This window comes from Castor canadensis, chromosome 10 (assembly GCF_047511655.1).
Source record: "Castor canadensis chromosome 10, mCasCan1.hap1v2, whole genome shotgun sequence".
Classification (NCBI taxonomy): domain Eukaryota; kingdom Metazoa; phylum Chordata; class Mammalia; order Rodentia; family Castoridae; genus Castor; species Castor canadensis.
The window spans coordinates 123,289,203-123,315,833 of NC_133395.1; the positions used below are offsets into that span (position 1 = coordinate 123,289,203).

At 39.0% G+C, this 26,631-nt stretch overlaps 1 protein-coding gene across 23 annotated transcripts in view; it reads right to left on the reverse strand.

Moving 5' to 3' along the window:
* Positions 1-26,631, reverse strand: part of Magi1 (membrane associated guanylate kinase, WW and PDZ domain containing 1) — a 601,293-nt gene that overhangs the window by 6,182 nt on the left and 568,480 nt on the right. For 9 of the 23 annotated variants that reach the window (XM_074044157.1, XM_074044152.1, XM_074044147.1 and 6 more), the window contains 9 exons: positions 23,200-23,283; positions 20,295-20,386; positions 18,717-18,909; positions 16,395-16,688; positions 13,358-13,561; positions 5,834-5,927; positions 5,644-5,704; positions 3,764-3,907; positions 1,220-1,358 (listed from right to left, as the gene is read on the reverse strand). In XM_074044157.1, the coding sequence (XP_073900258.1) occupies positions 1,220-1,358; positions 3,764-3,907; positions 5,644-5,704; positions 5,834-5,927; positions 13,358-13,561; positions 16,395-16,688; positions 18,717-18,909; positions 20,295-20,386; positions 23,200-23,283 (1,305 nt within the window). The remainder of the gene's footprint in view (positions 1-1,219; positions 1,359-3,763; positions 3,908-5,643; positions 5,705-5,833; positions 5,928-13,357; positions 13,562-16,394; positions 16,689-18,716; positions 18,910-20,294; positions 20,387-23,199; positions 23,284-26,631) is intronic. The other 14 variants (XM_074044153.1, XM_074044149.1, XM_074044148.1 and 11 more) reach the window with 6 other exon arrangements.

Sequence of the window (26,631 nt, forward strand, 5' to 3'; positions counted from 1 at the left end):
GACATCGGAATGTTGTCATCAGTGTTCCCCTCTGGTTGGACATGTGTAAAGGGTCCTTGTCTGATACTCTCCCCGCCTTAACTCAGACCCCTCATACTGTACACCTGTACCAACGTCTAATACCTGGGAAGGCTGCCCTTCAAAGGAGCTGTTCTCCTCCTTGAGCTATGTCTGAAGTCAGCAGCTCATCAAGTCCGAAACACAACTGGGAATTGTGCAGAGAGACTTTCAGAAAAGAGGGTGGTAACAGATAAATCCCGAATAAAGGGGACCAATGTATATGAGGACTATTCAATCACAGTTTCTATAGAAACTTTTGTAGACCTTTGGTTGGGAAAAAAAAGCCCTACATCTAGGGCATAGTTTCCTTTTTTTGTTTTTTACTTAGTTTTAAACAAGAATCTCAAATAAATAGGACATAATTATTACAATATACAATATCTTGCCATCAGAATGCTAAGCTATGTAAGGATCACTGCTGTCTACTCAAATCATGTCTAAAGATATGGGAAAGGAACGCTACAAATAACCTGGCTTTCCTCACAGGAAAGGTATAGTAACTTGTTTCCCTCATGATGAGCACTGGGAATCTAGTTCATCCTTTATCACTTAAAATATATGGCTAATAGAGCAACAGTTTTTTCTTTGTTCATTTGATAGTAGTGGGCTCCGGTGGTCTGACTAGGGGTAAGAGACCAGTGGGAAAGATGGAGGATTATTGTATACAGAGCATAAAGGAGGTGAGAAAAGCCCCCAAATATCTTGAAATTTTACGCCTCTTAAGACATCAAGTAACCAAAAAAGAAAAAATATATATTTATATTGTGCCTCAACACATCACTCAGGAAACCTGCTTTCCTGCTTCTTAAAAGGAGTATATAGTCGTTTTGTGCTAACAATTGGAGCTGAGAAACAGTTTGGCACAGTTCAAACAAACATTCCTTCGCTCTTGGTCGGACTAGACAAAATGTTCTCTCTGATTATCAGAAAGGGGGCTATCAAGATCTTGTCTTAGGCCATGCCCCAGTCCACGTAAGCAAGCAAAAGGATGAAATGTGTAGAGATTTCAGAACAAGCGAGGCAAATAATCACATGGTGCGAGAGGCTGGTAAGACACTGGTGAATAGGGGAAACAAAAAGGACTTTCCTGCTGCCGTCTGGAGACAAATTCATGGAGTCATGCCAGGGAAGGAAGGAATGTTTTCATAGTTTGACCCACCATATTCTGGGACCGAGCCGTCTCCCCGCCTCAGAAACAGACGAACTCTGCGGCCACCATTCTTAATCAGTTCTATGGCCCGAGAATGCTTCATGTTTTTTGTGGTCTCACCATTAATCTCCAGAATTTCATCACCAATCTGTCAAGACAAGAGAGAGCAAAATGAGGAGGTCCTTTAAAGATTCTTCTACTGAGTGATTCATCAAATATTCATTACACATATTCCAGAAAGTTTTCTATTGCTTAGGATGCAGCAGTGAGAAAAAACAAACAGAAATCTCTACCTTCATGGAGACTGGATTCTAATGAGGGAAAGACAGTAAGGAAATTAGAAAATCCATGTATGCTAAATAATAAGTGCAAAAGGAAAAAAAAAAAAAAAGCAGTAAGGGGAGTATGAGTTGCTGAGGGGAGGAGGATGTGGTAGATACTTCCAGGATGACTCCCAGTGATCCCTGTCTCCTTGAAGTCACATCTATGTGTAATCCTGTTTCCTTTGAATGTGGCCTAGACCTAGCGACTCACTTTACGCCAAAAGAATATAGCAAACATATTAGGATGTCAGGTCAAAGATAAAGTTACAAAACACTTTGGCTTCTTACTTGCCCTCATTTCTTCTATCATTTGCTCTCACTGATGTATGTTGTATGTTGCCTGCTAGTTTCAAAGTGTTCCCCCCACCAAAGACCCTTGTGCTTAATTAAAAGGTTTGGCTCCCCAACCTACACTGCTACTGGAAGATGGTGGAAGGTTTAGGGGGTTGAGCCTAGTAGAAGGAAGTTAGGTCATTGTTGGGGGGGGGGGTGTCCTAGAAGGAGATATTGGGAACCCATCCCTTTCTTCTCTTCATCTTTTGCTTCTTAGCTTCCATGAGGTAAGCAGTTTTGCTCCCCCCATGATGGTCTGTCTCACCAACAACAATGAAACTAACTGAGCATGGATTGAATCTTTTGAAACTATGAGTCAAAATACACCTTTCCTCTTTTTAAGTTCATTTTTCTCAGCCTTTTGTCCCAGGGACAGCTGAGTGAACACACTGCTCTATGGAGTACCATGATAAGAAAATGAGGGAGGGCTACAGCTGATGTCCCCGTAGCACTGAGTTCTGCTGAGTTCCAAATCACCATATGAGTTGTTTAGAAGAAACCCCTTCTACAGGTGAGCCTTCAGCAGAGATCACGATGGTGGTGAGCACAATGACTGTAGCATTTACTGAACAAAAGTGACTAGAATACTGCTCACACAGAGTTTATATTCCAGAACAAAGAGGACAAGCACTGGCTATGGAATCTAAAGTCATTAATCTGAGTCTTATCTCTTATTCACTAAATGATATTGCTTCAACTTCCCGTAGTCCACATCCTCATCTGTAGAAAGAAATGCAAAACACACCACACCTACCAAGGTGCAAGGACACTGGGTGAGTGTGATATGAACCATTATATAAAGTTATCACAATAATGATACTACATTCAATCACAAACTTTTTAAATGATTAAAACTCAAACAAAAGGAGCATGTATACACAATCACTATGCATCTTCCCTTGTATTTGCACAAATTATACACTGGTATGCAAAGGGAAGGATACAGAAGAAGCGGGTCTACTGTTTGATTCTGGAAATCGTATTTTTACATGTATGCACCATTTTTCACAGTTTAATTATCTGAAACCACACTAATGCTCCACTTTCTCAATCAAGAAAAACTTGTTAAAACTTCAGTCTGAAGATACTTCAGAACCAAAATTGTGCTTTATGTGCAAGTACAGTCTTGAGTTCCTCATTCTTGGTCAGTTTTTCCTCATGCAGCTCAGGCCCAATTTATTTCAATTTTCTTTCCTGACTTGATTTCTTTAATTTGTTGCAAATGGCTCCCCATGCACACATCTCAATCTATGTGACTTATCTACAATGAGATGATTTACCTTTTCCCAATGATCTAATCTGTGCAGGAGAGTGACACATTTTTCCATAGTATCAGATGTTAGGCACTAAACAGAGTAGAGTGACCTTTTGGCATGCATACAGTTAAAATCTGCATCTTTGATCACTATAGAACACCCTTGAGTATCAATGCTACGGAGTTGGAGACCCTGTGCTGAAGTAGAGGGCTGGAGGAAGAAAGCTGGTGACTAGCTAGAGAATGAATGGGGCTCACCACCCAGAATCTCCCAGGGCCACATGGCTCTCCTGCTCTCTAAGCATCCTGCAGCACCCAGGAATTCTTGTGACATCATGTGCCTGCCACATGCAGTTAAGCACAAGAACGATGGAAATGACATTCAGAAAATACCTACTTTAGTGCATTTGTTAGTAATTTTAATCCTTCACTCAACCCCAAAGAGTCGCCTAACTTCAGCAGCTATAACTAATTATGCGTAAGGAAGAAATAGATAGTAGAGTAGGGCAGGAGTCATGCATTTATAGTGTCTTGAAAGCCATAGAAAATATAATTTTCTTAAACACGAATGTTCTAACCATGGATATCAAGTGACTGTTGAAGGTTTACTTACATCTACTCCAGCCTCCTTTCCTGACTTACCCTCATCTTTCCACACCTTTCCGCAGGACCATCCTCTGCTAAGCGCAGAACATAGAGGTCCATGTTATACTCTCGACCCCCTCGAAGACTAAAGCCAAATCCCTTGGCTCCTCTTTCCAGTTCCACAGTGTAAAAATCTTGTTCCTATTTAAAGAAATTAAATGCAATCATTCTGGGATAACTTCCATCCACATATTTCTCCTCAGCTCTACCCAAACATTCTCTTATTATGTTAACTTCACAAAAAAGGCACAGTGTCTATCTCCCTCTTGGTGACTCTTAAATATTTATTAATCATCTTTATTTTGCTTTATTCATCTCAGAAGTTGGAAATCCAGAATTTGAAAATATTCACAAGCATGCCTACGTAAAGGCATGTATGTACTGTATCATCTGTGTTAAAATTCAGCTGGTAGGGCTGCAATTTGATGTAAGAACTTTTTTTTTTTTTTTTGGTATTGGGAATTGAACCCAGGGTCTCATGCATGCTAGGCAAACACTCAACCACTGAGCTACATCCTCAGCCCTCGCAATTTGAATTTGGGAAAGAGAAATTCATTACATGATACTACCACTCATTGCTACGCGTTCAGCTTCCTTTGCCCATATTTGATAAACGTTAGCAGTGCCCAATCCCACCACACCCCCCAATCTGGGGAGAAGTTCCTATTCCACTGAGGAAAAACCATGAATGGACTACTGAAGGCTCCAAGAGGGGAATAAAAAAGAAATTTATTTAACTTCCCATCATCCAATATTTCTCACATTTGTTTCTCTGGGTATTAATTGTGTACCCTCTGTTATCATCCTGAGGGACAGGTATCTTGCTCTATGAGCTTCACCTGAAATTCACAAGCCCAAGAGAAATACATGACCAAAAAAACCCCAAAAAGGTATTTTCTTGGCAGAAATAGTTCTTTGGATTAAAAAAATGTGGTATTTACACAATGGAATTTTATGCAGCCATGAAGAAGAACGAAATGTTATCATTCGCTGGTAAATGGATGGAACTGGAGAACATCATTCTGAGTGAGGTTAGCCTGGCCCAAGGACCAAAAATCGTATGTTCTCCCTCATATGTGGACATTAGATCAAGGGCAAACACAACAAGGGGATTGGACTATGAGCACATGATAAAAGCGAGAGCACACAAGGGAGGGGTGAGGATAGGTAAGACACCTAAAAAACTAGCTAGCATTTGTTGTCCTCAACGCAGAGAAACTAAAGCAGATACTTTAAAGCAACTGAGGCCAATAGGAGAAGGGGACCAGGAACTAGAGAAAAGGTTAGTTCGAGAAGAATTAACTTAGAAGGTAACACACATGTACAGGAAATCAATGCATGTCAACTCCCTGTATAGCTATCCTTATCTCAACTAGCAAAACCCTTGGTCCTTCCTCTTATTGCTTATACTCTCTCATCAATAAAATTAGAGATAAGGGCAGAATAGTTTCTGCCTGGTAGTGAGGGGTAATGGGGGATAAGGGTGGGAGTTGGGGGGGGGGGTAAGAGAGGGGGTGAGGGGAAGGGGGAGAGAAATGACCTAAACATTGTATGCACATATGAATAAAAAAAAATTAAAAAAAAAAAAGAAAACTATGAGAAGATAGACATTAGCTGCTTTGCTTTTTCTTTGGTAACTTATCCTTGTGATAGCTTTTATTTTGTTTTCCCCCTAGAAAAGAATGTTTAGGAATTATTTTTTCAAATGTAGTAAAATAAAGATATCATTTCCAGACAACCAAATGTGAGTCAATCATCTTACAAAAGGTTATTTTAAATTAAGGATGCCTTTAAACAATATCTTACAAAAATAGCTTCAAAAAGTTGGAAGGACATGAGCAAGAAATATGGGAAAGAAAAGGAGAAAGGGCCTTCACCTGTGTAGCCTGGGGTGCTTTGAACTCGAACTGAGATTCCGGCTTTGGTTTGGAGGTGTTCCTGCCAAAGTGAAAGAAATAAATATAACAGTAACCCAAGGGGAACTGAGAATCAAAGACTTGTATTATCATGCCAGGAGTTACTTTATTTCCCTTTAAACTAACAAAAGAAACGCAAGCTATATCTGACCTTGTCTCCTGGGCCCCCGGCTGAGAAGGGGCATGTGTGGTGGTGATGGTGGCAATCTTCTCAGCATTGGTCAGCAAGGTGGCATTCGAGGACTCTGTAGGACAGAGCATAAAGAAATGAAGGCCTTAGAGAAGACACTGCCTAACTGGGAGGCACACAGAAGCCCTGGATCTAAATGACAAGTCTGACTTCTCCCCAATTTCAAATACCCAGGAATTTAATGAAACATTTTGAGATCTTTGTTTTGGGCCATGGATGCCCCTATTACCCTCCTCCCCACCAGACATCACCACAAATCCAACAGTTTGCCAAAGGAAATGCTGCTCTCAAACGACAGCCAATGCAGGTGCATCTCACTCCTCCCCTCCCTCTGCAGGTTGGCAGTCCCATCCAAGCACTACACACATTAGAGCTATCCTTCAGAATTTTACAGATTGATAACAAATGTCTCTGCTAACATTTCCTGCAATTTATCAGCAGTATTTAGTGAGTCTGCTTGATTTCCTCATGTGAATATTAAAATCAGAAGTATGCTAACATGTTGTTAAACACATACAAGTGATATTCACTTTCTTCTCTACTACTTTTAACGAAGCCCAACTGAAAATATGTAACTCTTGACAGATCTCATCTAGCACCACTCATGAAAGATTAATTTTAAACTTGCATTAGATGAACCAGAGTTTGTAAATACAAGTTGTATAAATCAAGAGCCTACCTTAATGTAATGAATATGATTACATCCCTATGTAAATTGACTTTTCTTCTCCACTAATCACATCCATAGGCAACTTCATTAATCTCTAGAAGTCTGGAGACTCAGAATCTGAATATATGCATGAGTATAACTGCATGCCCACATGCAAGTGTTAAAATTTAATCGTTCATATAATAATGGTTATATACTTTTCTAGTAATTATTTCTTCATTATGATCAAAGGCAGGCAGAGCCAACCATAAGCAAGTTGTACTTTTAATATTTATTTTTAAGTTGACTCTTTGGAACTTGGTGTTCATTTTCTAATCAAGAAATTGCTAACGGTGGTGTAGCGTTCTAAGATTAGCCTGTAAGTGCCCATTTAATTCATAGTGCACCTTGAAGTCTAGAAGTTCCCATGAGTCCTATGATTCACAGTAAGCAATTTAATGTTTGCTAAAGACATATATCTACCCACCAGGCATGACAAGGTTTCTATGGGAAAATATTTTAAGTATTCCAAATTGAGAAACCTGGAATATATTTCCTTGCACTGCAGTTTTGGGACAAAAGACACCCCACATATCCCAATTGTTTGTGGTCTATCTTCCATTTTAATTTCCCAAGGATATTACTCAGCTTGAGTATGGCTTCCAATTATTTTATTTTCATTACCCACAGTGGTTAAAAGCATGGGTTTGAGATTCAGACCCAGATTCAAATCCCTTTTTTTCCCTACCCATCAGCTGTGTGCCTTATTTTTCTTATACAGCAAAAGGCGATAATGACAGTAATTCCCTTCTCTTGGATGAAAGGATATGAAGTATTTTAGTTAGGTGCCTGACATGTATTAAATACCCATTTACTGCAGCTTTGGCCCTGGCTGCTATTGTGACTTTGTATTTAAACTCTTTGCAAGATGAGAAGGTTAATAGGATTTTAACAGTTTAAGAGAATTGCCTTATGAATCCTATTCAACTTTTAGGACAATGTTCCTCACGATGTATTTTACCAAGTGAGCCTGAAGATTGAGGGGAAGGAACCTGTGGTCAGTTAAATTTGGGAACTAATGGGTAAAGCAAAGGGGAATGTTCCCATTGGTGTTTGTTGTGTTGTTCCCATGGATTCCTCAGAGCCTTTACAGAGACAATGTGCCCTCAGTCCCTCTGAGGGGAGGAGGCGTTGCTTCTCAAGCTTACTGGGAGGCACATTAGTCCAGTAGTTAAGAGGTCAGACTGTAAAGTCAGACCATTTTGGCTTGATTCCAAGGTTCTGCAGTGTACTAGATGGGACTTACACAAATTACTTAAACATTCAATGCCTCAGTTTCCGCAAATGCACAAGGGGAATAACAAAAGTCTCTTAAAGAAATTGGTGCAAAGCTTATCTAAAAGGAAAGTATTCAGGATAGCACCTAACACATAAATATTGCTCAAAAGGATGAGCATAGTTTTGATATATACTACTATATTAAAAGCATATTATTGGGTTGGGCATGTAGCTCACTGGCAGTTTGTCTGCCTGGTGTACATAAGACCCTGGGTTCCATCCCCAGCACTGTAAGTAAAAGAGTATCATTAATGCTACTACAATGTGATTTTTAGAGCCTCTGGAGGGACATTAGCACTCTCATATCACCACCATCTTGGGGCAGGACTTAACTGTCAGAACCTAGGTGATGAATGTAAGCAATATTTATGAAGCACATCCACTATGTCAATACATGGGGCAGAGAGACTGTACAGTCTGTCCACATGACTCATCAGAGCTTTCATAAACACAGGCACTGGACCTTTAACAAACTTCATAGAGCTCACTGCAATTCATTTTATGGAGACTCTCTGGGAAATCACAAGATTGCTTGGGCCATGGGGAAATCATAATCAGAATATCAAAAAGAATGTTGCCTTGTAATTAAAGTGATTAAAATTATTGAATTGTACAGAGGCTCCCCTTTAGACTTTTTGTATTATTGGTAATCCGACTTTTCTAGGCAGATGAACTCTTATTCTCAGTTTTTTTTTTATTTCTGTTGCTTTAATGATCTGATGACATGTAATAGATAATCACTCAACACACATGGAAACAGAATGCATTCATTAATTTACCTATTCTTTTCTACTTTTCCCAGTCATAGTTATATCTAAATATTTCAGAGGCATAAATACTTAAAAAATATCATTCAATATTCAAATGTTTACTTCAGCTCAATAACATTTGCTCATTGTTATTCTTATTATTTAGAGAACACCAGGCAAACAGTGCTAGTCCTTTATGACATGCACTACTTCACTGGATTCTTACCACTTGACAGGTGCAGTTCCCACCCCAGTTTACAGATGAAGACACTGAGGCACAGAAAAGATAAGTAAACATGTTCAAGATTATCTAAGAATAAGTAGAGATGCTGGGAATTAAACTCACAGCCTGCCTAATAAGTTCACTTTTAGTCTTATTTTATTTACATGGGAATTAAGTGTTGGTGTCAGGAGAACCAAACCTATTTGGTAGATTCCTTTCAAATAAGCAATGTTTTTATTTTACTACATAGATAACGCCAACTTCACTAAGCAGTATCATAGATTAATTAAAATACAAAATACCCTGCTTTGCCTGTTGGATTTTATGGGCCGTGTTCAGAGCACCAAAATAATTTTTAGCATGCCTTTGATTTGCAGTACGCTTTCATAATATCAATAAAGGTATACTTGTTTTTACAAACTTTTAAGCCTTCATCTGGAATGAAACCAAGATCGTATCTGTTGAAATGCTCTCTAACTTTTAAAAATATAGTAACGAAGCCCATTTATCAAAAATTTATAGCTCTATCCCCCAAAGCAAAATTTGCCTTGCATAATAAAAAAATATGAAAGAAGGGCCTGAAATCAGACTGAGTTTCTCTGTCCTCCAGCAGCAATATTATAAGGGGCTGTGAATGTATTTGAGTTTTAAAGCTCCAAGAAAGATGTACAGATTGGATATTCTTATGGCAAATTCTAGAAAGTACCCTACATCCTTTATTAAATAGTGTTTACATCTACTTTAGCTCTCCCAGAGGAATGAAAATGGATATTATGATACTTTTTGTAGCAATCATGTATCAAGAAAAGCAAATCCTAGCTCTCAAGGCACTATCAGGAGGCTGTTGTAAGTCAAGCACTTATTCTTCTGACAGGAGGCTTTACCTTGGTGTTGACCTATCTCTGAGACAAGTGATTACAATTCTAACCCCATTCCCACGTCAATACCCTTAGCTTCTGGGATGGAATCTACACTGAAAAGCCAAGCAAATCAACAAAGGATACAATCATTTCTTTCATAAATATTTCAGTGTGTAAACACATATGTAATAAATACCTGAAAACAACATTGGGAAATTTGAATCCCACAAATACGTGAAAACTTTTGGGAGTCATCTTATTATTCTATGCCTTTGCCAGGGAAATAGTGGTATCTGTGTTTTCCCAGCTCCATATCCTCTATAATCAAATTCTTTGACTCAGAGTGAACTGAAGTACAATTTTCAGACCACAATTTAAATAATAGATATTTTAAGCTCATAAATGTTTTCGTTATCTTCAACTTGATTGCACATTAGCCTGGCTCAGTTAAGCTCTTCTCTGTCTGATTAAAGTCTTACTCCCACTTAGAAAGCAACGGACATTTCCATGCAATGCAAGTGTGGTTTGACATGTCAAAGTTTAAGTTCAGACTCATTATCTTCTGCTATTCTCTAGGCCATTTTGCTGCCATTTTGCATTTACTATCCCCTGATCAGATCTCCTCAGAGAAAAGGTTTCCACCCTACCTCCCACCCTGACCCCAAACATATAAAAGGTAGAGATTCTTCCAATCTTGGCCTGTCCAAGATCTGTAAAGGTAGGCCTTCCAATAGCAGAGTAATGCCACGTAAAGGATAGTCGTGCTTTGGAATATTATTGGAGAGGTGAGAGGGGAAAGGGGAAACAGAGTGAGGGAAACTAAGGCTGAGATAAGGGAAAGTAGAGGAAGGAGAAGGCATCAGTAACAAGAAAAAAGTTATCAGCCTAAGCTAAAGAAATGGATTCAGCAAGGTGTGGTGGAACACACCTGTAATCCCAGCACGCAGGAGGATTGTTTGTTTGATGCCAGCCTGAGCTACCTAGTGAGACCCTGACTCCAGAAAAAAAAAACAAACAAACAGAAACAACAAAAAGCAAAAATTTGAGGAAGTGGATTCAGAAGAAGTTCTCAGCACTGCCCAAATAAGGGTGAATCGTCTTCCAGTGCCTTTTAGGGTTTCCAAGAACAGTATCCTAAGAGCTCCTAAGAGCTTAGAGCCACTGTGGTTAAGAACTTCAGCCTCCTCACAGATACCATGAAACAAGTTGGTCTACTTGATAAACTAAGTATGAAAATGAAAGATCTAAAGGAGACCAGAGGTCCCTAACCCAGACAGCACTCCCCTTACTCTACAAGCGTGTCCAACACACTTACCCGTGGAGGAAACAGACCCAGACTGTAATGGTTATTCGCTATCCTCTAAGTTATTTGCAAAGTTCTCCAGGATCACTCCTGCATCTCTTTGGAAATCTAACTGTACTGCCTCACCTCTAATTTCCAAGAAGTCAATTTCAGTTTCTTTTAAAAGATGAACATTATACATTGACCTTCTGCCAGACATGCTTTCCTTTACCTGGTCCCTGGCACAAAGTCACTGGCAAAGAGTTTTATTAACATGGCAATGATTTCATGAAATATTGTGGAGAAAAATCACATCCTCTGGAGAATATGTGACACCTTAGGAAAGTATCAATCCTTCACATATTGTGTCAACTTTATGCTTACTGTCATCTAATCAAAGGACATGGGGTAGTTACCTGAATTTCATTATTTAATTACTGAAGTTTTAAAAATGCCTTTCATTGCCATCTGCTAGCAGATAATTCACTGTGCATTTTATGTTTTGGAGTTCAGGTTTTCTGTACAGTATTAAATTAAGTCAGTATCTAGTACGCACACTGTAGTATAATTTGCTTCTATGTATGATGTCTTTCCTGAATTTAAAACTCTAAGCTCTTGCTTAGGAGTGCTTTCTCTTTTTCCTTCCTTTTTGGACCATCCTCATTCCCACAATAAGACTGTTCAATATAGAACCAGAAAGTCAATTTCTGTGTCCAGTTCTTTTGAATTTATTTTTCTTTCTCTTTTTAAAATTAGTGTATGTTAATTGTACAAAGGGGTTTCATTGTGGTATTTCCATACATGTATATTATGTCCTTTGAGCTAATTCACCCCCTCTACTACTGGATTCATTTTTTAACAACTCTACATGGCATGTGGATAAACATGTCTAAAATTATACATTATCTTTGGTTCTCAGAAGCATTTTTCAGTTCATTTTTCTGGCTTCCCTTATCCTTTCCATCAGGAATCCATGTTTTATCTTCTGTGATCACTTTTGTAAACTGTAATAGCTTTCCAGAGTGGCAAATTGGTAGAATGGATTCCATACCAGATGGTAAATTACTAACCATGAGTTTGAAAGAGGGTGAAATAGACCATCATTCAAGGAGCTATTTTTTTCCCTCTGTAATTGATATGGGATATTTTGGGCCCACAGAAAGTTCTCTGTTCTTTGAGCAATTTTCAAATATGTACTATTTGGTTTTACATTTACTTTTTTTCTGGAGAGCAACAGCTACACCACTTAAATTTGGAGCCATAAGACTCACTTTCTAACCATTAGTATACAAAATATTCATTTGGTGAATAACTTTGAGATAAAATGTGGATTTTCTTATTTTCACATTTTCCTCTTGAGAAATACTGACTTTTAGAATACATATTTTATCTTATAACATGTATGGAAAGAATGAAAACAAAAAGTTAAACATTTTGGGACAAGTATTACTTTCCTGTCAAAGTTGGCTTAGAATGAGGGCCATATTCAGGATTTGAGTCTCCCAGCAATCTATAATTACTGATGTTCATATACAAACTTCACTTTTATAAAAGCTGAATAATGAGATGAGCATTGATCTTTTTGCACTGGGAAACTTTTTACTGTGAGGCTATTCTGTGCATGGAGGACGCGTGGTTTTTACCCCTTAGATGCTATTTGGCACCCACTACAAGTCACTGAGTCAACGGGATGAAAAAGAACCAAAGATTTGAATTTAACCAGTCAAGCAAACAAGAATAGTGCAGTTTCATGTAGATATAAAGACAAACACTTAATTTTTCTTTCATCCACATCTAAAAATTAGGGACAAATCATGTAGACATAAGCCCTAAGATGTTCTCGTTGAATAAAAAACTTTGATATAGTCACTTACTCTGAAAAAAAGTAGTATTGACTCTCTGTTGCCATTAGGTAGGTTTTAGGTTTTATAATGTCACCAGTTACATTACTAAATTTTAGAGATTGCTTAAAAAAATCACTAATGACTTCAGGGGATTTTTACTACCTGTATTAAAACTATCCTACAGTTTTGAAGACAAGGACAGCAAAAACAAGCTACCAAAAAAAAGTTGGAGACGTTCTGGAATTTTTATATCTGTATCAAAAAAAAAGGTCATAGGGCTAGAGGATTAAGTGGGTGAGGAATGGTTTAGTAACAGTGGCTCATGTTTGTTGGATAGGTATGTTCAGTTAGAGATGAATAAAGCTGCCTGTAATTCAACAATATTTAATTACATGGACACTAATAAGAAAGAGAGAGAGAGAGAGAGAAGAGAGAAAAGAAAAGAGAGAAGAGGAGAGAGGAGAGAGAGAAGAGAGAGAAGAGAGGAAAGGAGACAAAAGGAGAGGAGAGGGAGAGAGATAGATAATAGGTATACTTTACCATCCCCAGGAATGATGCGGAGGGTAACTGTATTTCCTGCTTCCTTGATTAAGTTGACAATGTCTGAATGGGATTTGTTGGTGATGGAACATCCATTTACTGCCAAGATCCGGTCTCCTACTTTCAGCTTGCCACAGCGGTCAGCAGGGCTCCCCTCAATAATCCGACCTATTTTGTGAGGCATAGCCACACATGCATTGCCTGCTTTGATATTGAGTTTTAGTTTTTTTTAAGTTACGTGGGAATATAGTGAAGGGAGGAGAAAAAGGGTTGAAAAGGGAAAGAGAAGGTTAAGTGTTAATTAATTAAAGCATTAAGCAAATGTTATTAAAGGAGAGCTCTGTGCCGATGGTCAAAACGATGGCAATACTCGGGGTATCTAACATCAATGACCTGAAACTAGGGTTCTTGGCTTCAGCCCTTTTCTGATTTAAAATGAGGGGGAAATCCCTTCTTCCCTCCTTAAAACAATTACAAAATATGGGATACTTGGCACGTTCAAGAAATCTTGAGAGCCTCAAAATAGCTTATTGTTGGCTTATTTTGGGACTGCAAATGTAAAACCCAGAGCCGAGATGGATGCTTTTACTCATTCTGTGTTAGTGTCACTTCACTTTTGCCAACTGTTGTTTAAGCTTCTGCCAATGTTTTGTTCTTTCTCCATTTAGATAAAGAATTGCTAGGCTTCTGAGTGAGGCCTATGAGTTTTCTAGCATCAATAGTTCAATCTGAAAACACCCAATGGAGCACCACTTTCTTCCTTCTATTCAGAATGGTGAAAGCATCACCAAAAAATGAACAAACAAACAAAAAAATGGGCCTAAATATAAGAGCTGAGCCAACTAAGCCCCCATTCTGGACACTTCTTTTTCCTTGAAGGATCTTTGCTCAATCAACCCATCTCATATGCTTTCAGGATAGGCTCTTGTAGGCTCATCAGTTCTGAAATCTTCCTGCCCCACAAAAATCCCCTCAAAGGAATATGAAAGTCTAGTACCTACTCGGGCTGAGGCCATTGATCCAAAACTAGGCTCAGGCCATTCCTCAACCATTTTCCTTAAATCATCTCCTTTATTTTCAACAGTTAATGCACATCCATAATGAGATTTGAGGCCTGACATGAGGTTTCTAGGCTTCAATGTTTCTTATGTTCATTCACCTATTTTGAGAATTTGTCTTTCTGGGAAGTAGGAAGATAGTTATTTAGTTGAAGCTACCTTTGGGTGACAAAATTAACATGGGAGACAATGAAACCAACTCAGTAGGCTCTGCTATTATAATTTAGACCTGAAGGGTAAGATGGATGAGGAAATGTACTTTAATTCCTCTGAATTAGCATAGTTGCCTGAGTTTGTTTCATTGGATGTAACACCAAGGTCAAAGAACTTTTACAAAGAGAGTGAACTGTCTATTGGAATCCAACAAGGGGATATAGTGGAAAGTGGGCATCCTCGAATTCAAGGTCTTGACTAAGTTAAGCTTGTGTCCCAGGACAACTGGAATGACAAAGGTCTAACACAGCAGGCATGAAGAAAGTTTTGCATAGTTCAGAAGTCTCATGCAAGGTATTAGGGAAAGTTTAATTTGTTGATTGTAAGAACCAAAGGAAAACAATCAAATTGTGAGTGAAAACATTCAACATTCATTACATAACACATTGGCTGCCACCTGACATACCTACTTTTTTTTTTTTCTAGAAACTGAAAGTAAGAATTCTGAAATACCTAAGAGTATTACAAGCTACATAGGGATAGTCAAATTATAGCTCTGAAAAACCTCGGGATTTCTTCTTCCCCTCTTTCTTTCTCTTTTTAAAGTAAGCACAAAGGTCTCTGAAGTTAATTAAAAAGCAAAACAAAACACACAAACAAAAACCCCTGGCTTTGGTGTCAGGTCATCCATCTAGGACATGCTGTGATGACTTCATTAATATAGCTCACAAAAGCATGGTTAGTAATGGGTGTTTGTTACTGCAGCCACACATGCATAGACCTGCCTGAGTTTCCTCTTCCAAACATAAAACTTAGGGGGAAGACAACTTGGACAGGAAGCAACTTACCAAGACTAAATGGAGACAGAGTGGGTTGGTTCTATGGAGTCAGAACACTAAAGGGATATAGCACTTTGCTGATCCTAACTAGTGGGTGACCTAGGCCACTGGTCATCAGACTCCATGTGGTCAAGTCCTTTGTCACATCAAAGCCAGCACAGGTTCTCTCCTTCCATCACATTCTTTATTAATGAATGTGCTTGGGATATGGCAAAGGACTTTTTATCTAATTGGGAAGGTAGATCACTTGTGGAGTGTACATCTAAAGTTCATTTTAATGGGAAACAGATTCCTATGACTGGCTCTTGGAATCACCTGTATGTCTGTGCTCATACATCCAGCAGACAGTTAAGCTTTGGAGAGGCTGACAACTGCACTTCTCCACACTTGGCTGTCACCCCCAAGCTCGGAATAAGACCTAAAATCAGATGGCTCCTAACTCAGATTTTAACCAGATTTTTAGGTACAATAAAAATATTACCTAAAATTAAAAAACATTCAGATAGGGACAGAGGAAGGACACAGAAGAGGTGGATAACACGTCTCATGCCATATTTCTCCTTACACCTCTATTTTTCCTAGGACTTAAACAAAAAAGCCTTATATTCTTTTTAAAGCTCGTATGACTTTCTGAGGGCATTGATTATTAATGATACCCTAATCAAGACCTTTCCAAAGTCTTTCTCTGATAAAAATTTCTGATATTTTATGTTGTCAAGGGCTTGCTATTCAAATTTCATGCTTGAAGCTATGTGTATGACCACACATTTGGAATGAAAGCTGAAAGGGTTAAAAAAATATTCCCAGTCCTTCAGAAAGCAAAAAACTACCAAATAAACTCCATCCCCAATTAAGACTTTAATCACCCAAAGCAAAAAAAAGCATTAAAGCATTTCTGTTAATGAGATCTTGGCTGTCTTTCTCTGGCAAGAGAACACACCCTTGGCAGGGTAGGCAAGCCTGGGCTCAATCTTTTCCAGCACTCACCGAAAGTCGTGCCTGCTTCAGGCCTGCTCACTGAGGACACAATGACAAAGCCGAAGCCCTCATTCTCCCCACGCCGGATCTCCACATCATAGGGCTGCACCACGGTGCTCACCACGCCGCTGCCACCGCCACCACCACTCCCGATGCCACTTGTGCTGCCACTGCCTGAGCTCACCGTGTTCAGCGAGTTCTGGCTACCCTGCGGTGTGCGCTTCTCTTCTGTCAGTGAGGCTGGCTGGGTGCTGCTGTGGTGTGATGAGGCAGGAGAGGGCACCTCGTTCTCTGTCTTGGGCACTGCAATAGAGATGTACATCTAAGCCACTTGACCTCACCAGGAAAGGCATGCTGCCACCCCCTTCTACTTCCCTCACCTCCACTTCCTGCCAGAAACCAAGGGATTAGCAAAGGGACATGGCATCTGGCCTGGGTTGACTAGACAGTATCAGGAGCACTGACCCAGGAAAACACTGAGGTGGGCTCCAAATACTTAGTGGATAATGACAGCATACTGTTAACTATCAACAACCAAGTTTGCAGCAGGACCAGCCCACTCTGAAATATTTCCCCATGGCACAGATGAGAACCTACACAAAGCATGGATGTGGGGCATGCCAATGACAGCCACCACCTTGGTTTCTCGGACACAGCCTTAGCTGCACGTTCATACTGTCATTACTTCCCAGCCGCATTTCTGCTCAGATTTCGCATTTTTCATCAGGCAGGAGACCCTAAGTTAACTGCACCCTTTAAGACTGATCTACGTGGGATTCAGGACACCTGTGAGAGGCACGAGTAGCTTCTGTTTCTACCTTCCAGATGTCAGCATCTACTCTAATCTCAGAACTAGAGGCACCAGCTCCTTCCTGGCTTAGGCATCATGCCAGTTGTACTGCTTTGTCAGCTGACAGGGGAAAGCACTCCTAAAGAGTCTACATAAGAGGACTTTGTCATCTTCCCCAACTAAAACTCTGTCCCCATTACATAACTACTTCCCATCCCCCCACAACCTTCCCTATCACCATTCTACCTATTTGCTTGTATGAATCTGACTCCTTTACATACCTCACAAAAGGTACACAGATATAAATTTGTCCTTTCTGTGATCAGCTTATTTCACTTAGAGTAATGTCTCTTATAGCCATTTACACAGAGATAAAAGAAATCTAAAGTATTTAAGGTTTTAAAAGTAAAACTGAAACAAATGAAAAAATGACACTGTCCTCTTATTTATTTGAGCCAGGGAAGTCAAATAGTTTTCAATTCATCTCAAAAACCAATTATCACTGACTGCCATTGGTTGCATGGGATATTATGGTCAAAAAGGACTTTTGGGGGCCATGAATGATTAGCTGATCAGCACCGCTTTCCATGGCTATGGTAGTTAGGGCTCTCATACTGGTTTTTGATATCTTAATTCTGCAATTAATTATATACCACTTACAATGAGTTATATTAGTTTTTTTTTTTAAAAAGGTACCAATTAATTTTATCTGCTAGGTATTTGTTATACTAATATTAATGCTATAGGGGAATTCATACTATTTCATGTCACATTTCTTTAGGAATTCAATTTCTACAACACTTCATCGTCTTCTGCATTCTGTCTGAGAGGCTTTGAGGTGGGGGCTGAATAGGAAGGTGGGTAATTAAGGTGTCTGCTTTCAGGAAGTTGGCAAGCCAGTGGACAGGCCAGACGTGCACATGATAAGTGGTCTCAAATGGCAAATTCTGATAGAGAAGCAAGCTGTGAGTCACAACAATGACACAGAGGGAATGTCAAAATCGAAGGCATTTGGAGGAAGGTTCTTTTGGGAAGATACGTAGTATTTTGAGATCCAGAGTCTGACACTTAAGGACAGGAGGAGGGAATCAGAGATGACCTACACCTGGCCAGCTCTGCTGCTTTCTCGCAGAAAGAAAAATTAGAGCCTGATTTCATACACATAACAAGCAACAATGAGCTATGTACGGTAACACTAACTTTTTTTAGTATATTTTGCAGTAAAATCTAATTTTCTGTCCTCTTAATTTGAGGCTACAACTTTTCTGACACTCCTAATAACCTCTTTTCTTGAGGATTATCTCAAATAAAGGAGGATGTCTAAGTTCAACTAGCCTTCTTCTAGAAGCCTTTGCTGAACATATGCAAATTACACATTAAAGTACTTCTGAATGACAGCAGTTTTGCAGGGTTGGAGAGAAGCAAACCATCTGGAAATTCTGAGCTTGATCACATTTGCAAACATTTGCTAAAATAGAAGCTTGAGGAGGCAGACATAAAAGTGACAGTGCACCATCCGAAGGAATGAATGAAAGACATACCAGCAAACACCACTTTACGCCGCACTGTGAGATTGACGTGGCCTTGCTTGGCAGCTTGTTGCATAAGCTGGACCACAAGTTGGTGTGATTTTCCAATTACTGGTGTCCCGTCTACACAGATTAATTCATCACCAGACCTCAGGCGGCCATCCGTATCAGCAGCACCCAGTGGTACAATGTGACCAATATAAATCTGTTGAGTAATCGGATGATGGATGAAACATTGCCCTCTTGGTTTATTACTGTACTCATGGCTTCGGTATCTCTGGGAATAATTCGATTCAATTCATTCATTCGTGTCTACATGCAATGCCGTAAACATTTATTAAGCACTCACTATGTACAAGGCATTATATGAGGGCTGTAACAATTTTTTGAACAGCAGAAAGAACAGCTATTTCTTGCTAGCTTCCTTGATGTTGAACTGTAATCTACTGATGACTCTATCTTTTTCTCTTCTGCAGAGAAGATTCTAAGATTGTTTCTCCTTTCCTCTTTACGTAAGATCCCTCCTTTCATTAAACTAGCTAATTATAGTATTAATGTTACTTTTCTTTGAGAGTCCAGAAATAGGGCATGATCAGTAAATAGAACATGAGTGAATGCACGAAGCAAAACCTGGCTTGACATCCCCAGTTCTGCAGTCTATTAGCACCTGCAAGGAGAATCTTTCTATTTAGTGTCTATTTGCCATTTACTGAACTTGAGCTTAAATATTTGCATGTGTCTTGCCTTCTCAGTAGATAATAATGTTACAATCACCTTTACGTGACATTTATAGTTTATAAGGAACTTTGAGGAAACAATGTCTAAGAATATGAAGGACGCCGGAGTTGACACCTTGTCAATGCCTTCATTTATTGGCTACGTGATCTTGGGTAAGTTAGTCTTTCTGTGTCTATTTTCTGATCTAAAAAATGGGGAAAAGCTCACAGATTTGAAGAATAAATGAAAGAACGTGTGCTTAAAGCCTTTAGCATAGTGCCAGGTCCAAAGTAAGTGCTCAGTAAATAATAGCTATTATTATCACAAGGGAATCAATGACACTTATCTTTGTAGTCTTTCCTCCTTTCAAAAGAACCTGCAATGTTATATTGAATTTATTCACCAGCTAAGGAAAATGAGGCTCGGATGAAGTTCAATGTGTTCTGACCCTCGTTCAGGGTTCTTTCTCTACTTTTGTAAATACAGGAATGCTACTTTCTCGAATCTCTATGCTGCCTGGCAAAATCCTCTCTGTACTAGTTACTTAATATACAAAGCCCACAACCTGCTGCAGATAGAACAGAAGTGGCCACAGGGCTTAGATCATTGTATTAGTTGATGATCACGCCACTTTGCATTTTCTTTTCCTTTTTCTTATTGGGGGGTGGTCTTCAGAGGCTACAGCTCACAATACAAACTTTAGAAGGGATCTCATCCCTTTTTGCTCAAGACCAAAGGGGCTCCACAGAAGCCCACACTGCTCAGGATGAAAGAGTCAGTGCTGCACCTAGCTAGACTATAATCTTGGTGATCTATCACTGCTTTGAAGTCTTAGAAAACAGCACTGGGGAGAGAAGCACAAAAAAGACTCACAGGTTCCCCTGGCTCATTTCCACCCAGAATCCTAAATCCAAATCCGGTCTCTTTTCTCCAGAGGAAGATGTCTTGTTCCTGGTAATCTGGAACTGCAGAGAGGGGAGGAAGAAGAGACATTATTTCACTGATAAAGGGAGCCATGGTCCCTGAGATGAAGACAATTACAGGGCCGTGACTAATGATGCTTAAGTAGATGAAAGCTTTTCAACTCAGACAAAGAAACAAACAGATCTGGACACATAAACACCAGGCACAAGGAAACAGTAGGGACAGTCATTGAGCACTACAGTTCTTCAAAGGACTATCACTGTCTGATAATTCCTAATCACTATCACAGCCAACTAAAACAGGAGTCAGCCTTGGTCACTCTCCTCAGTATCGCTGCAAAGGGATTAAGTAAATTAAAATCATTATGCACCCCATCACAGAGAAGTGTCCATGAAGAGGACTCTGGTTAAGTCAGAGTCTCCCCTGAGGCAGAGGCTGGCTTGGATTTACAACTCCCATAAAGTGATCTGGAGTTTTATCACCTAAACCAAGACAAGGGCTTGCATTTAAAAATGTTTCTGATTTGTTTTTTAAGTCGTTTTTTTCTTTCTGAAGGTAATCAAGACCAGTAACATTAATAATTTGATATGTTAGATCATCATTGTTAAAAAATTACTCTCAAAGGGCTGGAGGCTATAGCTCAGTGGTAGAGCACTTGACAATCATTTGCAAGGCCCCAGAACCATACAAAACAAAACAAAAACTAATCTTAGTATTTCCAAATAGAAACTTTATTACTATTATCAAAAAATAGCCAGTCATCCATATTCTTAAGCTCAATAGTGATAAGAAGTTCTATATTAACTAACCCTAACTTATTGCTAAATAACTGTTTTCTCCTTAATTTGCCTATGATATTTCAACATTATAAGTATTAACTTATTATCCAATAACTTGATGTTTTATGTTTAACACTAAGTAATGGACTAGGGTTTTGAAATGAAAATCTCATTTTTTAAAAAGAGAAGTGATATCCAGAAGAAAATGCTTAGAGAATGAAGTCATTCTATATACTGTCCTGTCACTTCATTATGGTAATTTCATTTAATTCTTATTTAATATATTAATGTGTAGACAGAACATTTTATGGTCTATAAAGGGACATTATCTTTTATTTAAAGAAACAAATATAATCAGTTGCAGTGAATCCTAAAGGAGATTTTTAAACACCACTTACTTTCTGGTTTAATTTATTAGATTTTGGGCTGAAAAAGTGTGTAGACCTGAAAATTTGTCCAATTTTGTACAATGAGTTAGGGAAGAAGAAGGTGTTTGTTTAGGTTTCACATTGGCAAGAGATGTCCTGTTTTAGTGAGTCACCCACTGCTTAAGCTGAACAGTGAATAAAATACAAGAGAGAGGAAATAAATGAACAGGTAAGTACAAGTCAGAGGACTCTGAATCTGCTATTTTGCTTGAGCTGTCTAAATGCAAGGGCTTTAAATGGGTGCGTTTTATCCAGTCCTTTTTTTATTATAATTGTTGATAGAACATGAACTCAGCTACATTACAAGACTACCATAAAACAATTGGAGAGTAATATTTTCTTGAGCACGTTAAGGTAACAATATTTTATTTCTGTTCGAGTAGCTGGGTAAAGGGTATTTTCTATAATAGCCTCATTGAAACAACAAATTAAATCAAGCAGTGTTTCCTCTTAGGTTCACCCAAGCAGGAGGATTATAACCCTAATAGACCACTGCTGCTTTTCAGCCAGCACTGGGTTGCTGGCAGAGATTGCTTGAAGTCGGCTGAGTATGAGGCCTCTCTGTGAACAAGGACAGGGCCTCTGCAGAGACTCCAGCCCAGATCCATTTTTGTCAGCATCATTTAACACAGGAACATTTGCCCATCCTACAGGGACACCAAATGTAGCAAGTTTCTGCCTTATGTTGCACTTTCAGGTGTTAGCTATCATAGGATGGGAGGATTGTGGCCAACAGATTTAGGCTTATCACACAGTTTAGTCCACAGGAAAAAAAAGCATTGGTTTCCTTTCAAGAATCAACAGGAAAATGGCAAATTTGTTTAAAGAGCTTTCTGTTGAATAGAAAGGTGCCCAATTATACTCTGGATGTTAATGACACCAACAATGAGCAGGGATACACACACAAACACTGACACACAGATATGGCACAAAGAAAAGTCTTCTGGTACTTTAATTTTAGCATTTTTACATGTTTACTCTTCCACCAACTAAATGCTACCCACCCAAATATGTATCACATTTGGTGATAAATTAGAATTGAAGTGTATTATGGAATTCTAAAATTTCTCTACTCCGACACCACTTCTTCTTAGAAGAAGTGTTGAGGTTTCTAAACCACTCCCCACAAATGGTTTGTTCTCTACTTCAGGCAGACTATGTTAGAATTCAGTTTTCAGAAAGCACTGGGCCATTTTTCTGATACTAATATTGCTTTTTTTCTTTTTCTAAGTGAGACTAATCTTACAGAGCTAAAAAAAAAAATCTTGCTCAGTTGTCTTCATTTTTAAATTCTCATACAGGAAACAATCTTTGCCGTTAATCTTTTGGCAATGCCAGTATTAACTCAATAAAGCACTCAAAAGACTTCCCTTGACAGGATGGAGTCACCAGGTTTACAGAGACATTCCTGGTGGCTCCATCACTACGGACACATAACACGTTTCCAGACTTGGCAAAGACACGCAACATTACTTTTGATCTCGTCTTTCATGCTTGGCCAACAAGGAAACACCAACGTGTTTCCCCTTTGTGGCACTTTTTTCTTCCTTCCCTTTTCTGAACATCTCCCGCAACCCCCCAGACTGATGGGAACATCAAACAGGATGAATGATAATTGAGAAATACAACTTTGCAGCAGGTCCTTACTCTGACATTCTCCAAAATTTGTAGAACTGATTTCTCTTTCTCTTTCACCCTTGCTCAATCCCGAGGCAGGCGAAGGTGACATAGCTGGAATATTAATTTTACAATTTTTTTGGCAAAGCTTAATGTACGTTCTTTCTCTCAGTTCATTTTACTTCAGTTGTGATTGATAAGGAATGTGCTATTCAGCTTCCACAATAAATGTCATGATGCTATGAATTAAAGGACTATAGCTGTGATTCCATTTTTTACTTCCTTTTTTTTCAGGGTGCTTCACTCAACAAAAAGCTAGAGTTTATAATTGTGCCATTGAGACTTTCCTATAACTCCCATTACCATCTTAGGCTCTTCATATTTAATTAGACTCTAAAGCACACATTCTCAAATGACCTTGTTTCAATTATGTCATGAACTATTGGTCTGTCTAAATCCTTACTGCTGTTAAAAAAATTTAAGTATATTTGTGCCACTGCTAGAGAAGAGTATTTATTTAAAAGAGTATCAAGTTTCTGATAGAATTTATTCTTGTACAAATACCTGTCCTGGTGAATTCTAGGCAGTTCAAACCAGAACAGTCTTATATTTGAGATGCAAATCACAGAAACTGTCCAAGATCTCAGCAAACATACAAACAAGAACTGTCACAATAGATCTTAAAACCCAGACATATGCATGAGCTCTTTAAACACACCATGATAAAGGAACTCAGTCCCTAGTGCCAAACTTGTAAGCACCTCTCTTCAAAGCAGGGCAGGTTTACAATGTTGGCTAATATGACAGCTTTGAGCTGTTTTCTTTCCAAATTATATCGTGAAGGGGCAAAAATTTCAATTACAAGCATTGGAATTTCTTTTGCAGTAAACACTACTAGATACCAGCTAATTGTCCAGAACATTTACTGATAAGATTGTATCAATGTCATTTTTAAAGACATAGACACAATTAGTATGTCATCTCGAGAAAACACAAAACAGGCAACAAAGGACTTCAACACTTCTCTTTGCTTTTAATTAAACATTGAAACCCTTCAAAGGGATTCATTAACACATCTTTAATTCAGATTGATTCAGTCTGACACTGCTGATTTGGCAGTTGGCCATCTCAAGAATATGCTATTTTGCTAAACATTTAGACCATGTGAAGGACTGTGATCAGAATGAGTGTATCTTCACATTGCCGTTACCAATAAAGTTCAATAGGAGGAAAAAGTATTTTCGCCCAAATTGGGGTAGTAAGGTACAATTAAGTTGCAGCTGTGTTCGATTTTCTTAGTTTTCCTGGAGTACCTCCATTTCTTGCATTATGAAGGGAGAGACAGGGAATCACATTCATAAGAGCTGTGCACGGAACTTTTTGGTTGTGGTTCATAAAACAACCTAGGGCGATGACAGAAACTCATCCTGGATACAGCAAATGCTGATTCAAAGACAAGATTGATGCAGGTTCATTCATAGGTACTATGAAAGGAAGACAATCTGTGAGAGATACTGAGTAATTACCATGGGGGCGGGGTCCTCACCTCTATTCTCATTTAGCAGTGAAGAAGAAATCCATGGGAATCTGAACATCCATGAGGTTTCCACTATCACTCAATTACAGAGACTCTAATCACCAAAAAGAAATTGATTCTCATTTGTGTGCTACATCTGATTCCTTATACGTTAAAGCTCAAGAAGGAACAAAAATGAAACCACTCCAAATATGTCAGTCTGTCTGCCACCTGAGCAATTGCAATGCTTATAGCAGCTGGTTATGGCCACATTACATATTTTGCTCTTTTTTTCTGGTGAAAACTTCCTTAAAAGTTGAATAAAATATATAAATCCTAAGAAATCTGCCTCCATCAGGGTGAAAATGAGCTGGAGCCTCCTATGGAAGGGATGCACGAGATCTGTCCTGTCAATCCAGAAGGCTCTGCCAGTGCTTCAGAACATGATTTATTTGATCACAAAAAGATTCGGACATGGAAAAATCAATCATAAATGTGTACTGTATTGAGAAAGCAGGAGTATGGTCAATAAAGTAATCGTTCAACATCCCCTGAAGTTAGGTCATTGATTGGAGGAGCCATATGGCTAGAGAGAAATGTGAAAGGAGTAAGAAAATACTCCCCCTCTGGGAGACATTTCTTTAGCCATTTTTAAAAGTGAAATCACTACAGTTAGGGAGGAGTCACAGTAAGCATGGACCCCAGATGCATGGCAATTGAATGTCCATAATCCAAAATTTGAAATGCTCTGAAATCTGAAATTTTATAAGTACTGACATGATACTATCAGTGAAAAACTCCTCAGCACAAAACTGTTTTGTGCACAAAATCATTAGAAATATTGAATAAAATTACCCTCAGGCTATGTGTGTAAGGTATATATGAAGCCTAAATGAATTTCAAGTTTAGACTTAGGTCCCATTTCCAAGATAGGTCATCATGAATAAGCAAGTATTTCAAAATCTGAAAATATCTGAAATCTGAAAAACTTTTGGTTCTGAGCATTTCAGATAAAGGCCACTGAGCATCTATTTCATGTGTGAGGGAGGTTCCAAAGGGAAGTTCATTTCCTTCAGCCTGGTCTCCAGGGCACTTCAGTGGTGTCTTTTCAGTCTCGACACTAAATAAATCCCTGTTCAAATTAGCTGGCTTTTTGTCACCATAGCGAGCCTTAGCCAACACAGCCTATTTAATGGCACACACTGTTGCAATAACTGGGCAAGGATCCTATGAGGAGAAAAGGATGAAGAGGCCCTGAGCAACTTCTAAGGGATGGTAAGCAACAGGACCCCAGGCTCTCTTGGGCCCACCCACTGTGAGTTTCACCCAAGGGTGAAACTCCTTTTCAGTTGGGGTTGCTGGCCTCACTCCTCTCCTTTGTCTGGGTCACACAGCAGTTGAAGTCTCCCAACTTACCCTTCAGCCAGCACAGGAACATGGCTCAGCTACGCATACATGGAGAAGCTGGGTGCCTTTACCCCTTTTATAACCTTTGTGACACAACCCTCTGTGGGGTCCCCATCTGAGAGGTGACCATGGCTATGGCTAGGAACAAAACTGGTGTTGAAGGGTGGATGGACAAAGAGGATGGGCAAAATGATGCTCTTTTCTTTTCCTCTTTTCTCAGATCCTTCCACTTGGCAGCCTCCCTCTTGACACCTTTTACCCCATCTCATACCAAAGAGGGAAAAGGAGAGGCAGGTATGTCACACATGCTGCCCCTGACCCATTATACTCAGGAGAAAGAGCTCAAAAATTGCAAAAATTTCTAAGATTGGCCCCCAAAAGAGGCCAGTCTACAATTCATCACCCAAAATTCCAGCACTTCAGAAACTTTCATTAATGAGATAAATGAGTACTATTTATAATGAAGAATCTTTGGACATCATTCCATAATAAAAAGAAAAAAGTTGAACCTATGGGGACACAAGGTTTATAAGACTTAA